This window comes from Kryptolebias marmoratus, linkage group LG21, assembly GCF_001649575.2.
Source record: "Kryptolebias marmoratus isolate JLee-2015 linkage group LG21, ASM164957v2, whole genome shotgun sequence".
NCBI lineage: Eukaryota > Metazoa > Chordata > Actinopteri > Cyprinodontiformes > Rivulidae > Kryptolebias > Kryptolebias marmoratus.
Genome location: NC_051450.1, coordinates 4,336,534 through 4,339,764, shown reverse-complemented (window position 1 = coordinate 4,339,764; position 3,231 = coordinate 4,336,534). Strand labels below are relative to the sequence as shown.

Sequence of the window (3,231 nt, the reverse complement as noted above, 5' to 3'; positions counted from 1 at the left end):
AGAGGGTGGTGAGAGTCAAACAGAAGGTACTGATCTGTGTGGGTTGGTTTTCTGTAGACTTCAATGTTGAGACTGTCCTCTCCTACCATGTGAACCAGACAGTCCAAAAAAGGCAGCTTGTTGTCGTCAGCATCTTCTCTGGTAAACTTGATGTTGTTGTCGACCGTGTTGATGTGTCTGGTGAAGGCTTCTACTTCTTTAGCTTGGATTTTGACCCAGGTATCATCCACATATCTGAACCAATAACTTGGTGTGGCTCCCTCAAAGTGAAGTGAAGTGAAGTGAAGTGAGGTGAAATTTATTTATATAGCACTTTTCCACAACAAGGCGGAAAAGTGTCCCTCACCGCCGGTGTCCACCAGCAGGTTCGAGGGTTGCCGCCACGACAGGCACCAACCACCTTGCGGCCACAGCTCCGATAAGCCGCCTCAACAATGGAGGCACGGAACATGGCCCACTTGGACTCAATCTTTAGCATTATATTTAAAATTATGGTCTCATTAGCACATCCCTCTGCTGTTCTCATCTTGTCCTTGAAATTCTGACTTGTCAGTGTTCTTGAATTTATAGCTCCTTACAGCCCTGCATCTGTGCTTTTGCTTGCTCAGCTTTTTCTATATACAAATCTCTAGCATGCCTCTAAATTTGGACTACATTAGATAAAATATATAGTGTCCAACTTTCAGTGTCTTTTCAAGTGTAATATCTGAACAACATCAGATGGGCTATGCAGATCTGGACTTTTGAAAATTTGTGGCTCATCTTACACCACATCAGACGTCCTAAATTAAGTTCAGTTTTCAACATCATTTTCTGGGCTTAACACTAATGACTGGCCAGTCTGAAATAGCCATAAAAAGTGCACATGGTGTGGGGAAGGAATTTCCTGATGCAGTTCTATTTTCCTGTGACTGTTTTTTTTGTTTGTTTGTCTCTCTATTTTGCCCCCTAGGTGTGGGAATGCATGGTCAGTGCTACTCCACGTGGAGCTGTGTAGAATTTCCTGGAGTTCATAACTTCTCACTGATGCCCATGGAGCAGTGTTGCAGCACCATGTGGGGACTGAGCTGGAGGAATGCCTCTGACCAGACCTGTTTGACTTGCACTTACACTCTCCTACCAGGTGTTAGAACATGTGCATACTGCTTATGGGACAGCCTATCTCAATATAAATGTGATCTTATTTAAATACATTTCACTGAGAAATCAGCACTTATTTACTGGATCAAATACTGATATGACAACAGGTTATGAGGGATATCCTATATGCATTATTTTTCTGGCCCCTGTCCAGACTCCCAGTTTTCTCCTTTGGTGCGAAGTGGTTTACTGGGTACTGCAAGGGTCCCTCAAGGATCAGGCACCTGCATGTCCTGGGGTGGAGCCCACTATCGCACTTTTGACAGGAAGCACTTCCACTTCCAGGGCAACTGCACATACCTCCTGGCCTCATCTACTGATGGCACTTGGGCTGTCTACATCAGTACAGTATGCAACCAAAGAGGGAACTGTAGCAAGGTGATCTTTCTCATTCTTAGCCATATTATTGCAGTATTTATTTTACATGAACAATGGTGTTAATATTAGGAAGCTTACTGGGATTCCAGAGGCAGTCACTGAACAGTTTCATTAAAAGGGACCTATTATGTAAAATTCACTTTTTGCATGCTTTTGTACTTCCATTTGGGTATCTACTGCTTCTAGAAACAGTCCAAGCGCCCCCCACCCCCACCCCCACCCCCTCCAGCTGTTTATTTTAGCAATAAGTAAAGTTTTATGGAGTCTGCAAAATGACCTGTTTCAAAACCTTGGCATTGTTGTGTCACAATCAGGCCACCACTGGCCAAATGACCAAATGCAGGTAAATATTTGAAGTGACATGTAAATTTGAACACCAGCCACCGTGGCAGGTTTTCGATTTGAACAGAAAAAAAAATGTGTTCAATTTGTATTCCTGACCTGTATGGCATTATTTTTGTTTCACCAAGTTGAGCATGCAGTGGTGCTTAATTCTGACAAACTGCTTGTGCACGGCTGTCTCTCTGCTCGGGCTCTGCTCTGTGGGCTTGAAACTTAAGTTGTATGTAAATGAACAACACCACCAACCAATCACAGACAGGCCTTTTTCATCCAATTAAAGCCTGTGGGAAATGGATGAAGTATTTTATTTTATTTTTAAAAAACTTTAAAAAAAGAAATCTGCTGACAGCTGGAAAAAAGAAAAATTGTGTCTGGTAAAATGTTTGAGTGGCTGGTAAAAATTTTTTAATTTCCACACCGGTCACAATCCCTGTTACCTAGCAACCCCAAACTGAGCCCAGCCCCTCACCTAGCAACCCAAGTGGAGCTCCACCCACTTCATTACAGGAAGACCGTCACGGTTGTTCTGCTGTTTTTACTGCTGAACAATGTCTGCTGGAAAAGGAAAATGTTTTGCTGGCGGCTCCAATACAGAACATGTGTCTATATTGCTGCTGTCCCGACCCACTACCAGTCAGGTTTCAGACCCACTTATTGCCGCTCTCCTACTTGACAAATGTCCGTTCGGAACCACTAAGTGCCCCTGTCTGAAAGTCAGAATCATCAGATTTTGAATTAATATTGATATAAATGTGTGTCAGAGCCACAGCGTTTAATCCTTTAGTGAGTTTTTATGTTTTGAGATGGGACACTGAGTTGGGGGGCGTGGCCAACAGCAGCTTATTTGCATAATAGTGACGTAGCCCTAAAACCACAAAACAGGCAGAACTGATCAGGTGAAATCTCAATATCTGAGAATGATTTTGTGTATTAAATGAAATGAACATATTTTGTACAGCCCACAGATCTATCCTGATTTGTTCAAGGAAGCATAATATAGGTCCCCTTTAAGATTTGCAAATGTTCAATGCTAAAATTTGTGTGCTTGCATGGTAATGTGTCTGTGGTTCTTTGTTTCCAGGCTCTGAAGATGATGATGGGCCTAGATTTGGTTTCAGTTTCTCACAGGAACTTAACCCTGAACAATCTACTTGTTCCAAATGGAGAGCCACTGTTTCAAAATGGTATTGGTATAACTATTTTTAGCTCTTAGTAAAACTACATGTGAGTCTTTGTTCTTCTTTAACATTAATAGGCAAACAATGTGAAACAACATCCATCCATCCATCCATCCATCCATCCATCCATCCATCCATCCATCCATCCATCCATCCATCCATCCATCCATCCATCCATCCATCCATCCATCTT

At 42.4% G+C, this 3,231-nt stretch overlaps 1 protein-coding gene across 1 annotated transcript in view; it reads left to right on the top strand.

Moving 5' to 3' along the window:
* Positions 1 to 3,231, top strand: part of scospondin (subcommissural organ spondin) — a 233,202-nt gene that overhangs the window by 9,830 nt on the left and 220,141 nt on the right. Inside the window, 3 exon segments of the mRNA XM_037973323.1 lie at positions 953 to 1,123; positions 1,295 to 1,518; positions 2,942 to 3,044. Coding sequence (XP_037829251.1) covers positions 953 to 1,123; positions 1,295 to 1,518; positions 2,942 to 3,044 — 498 coding nt within the window.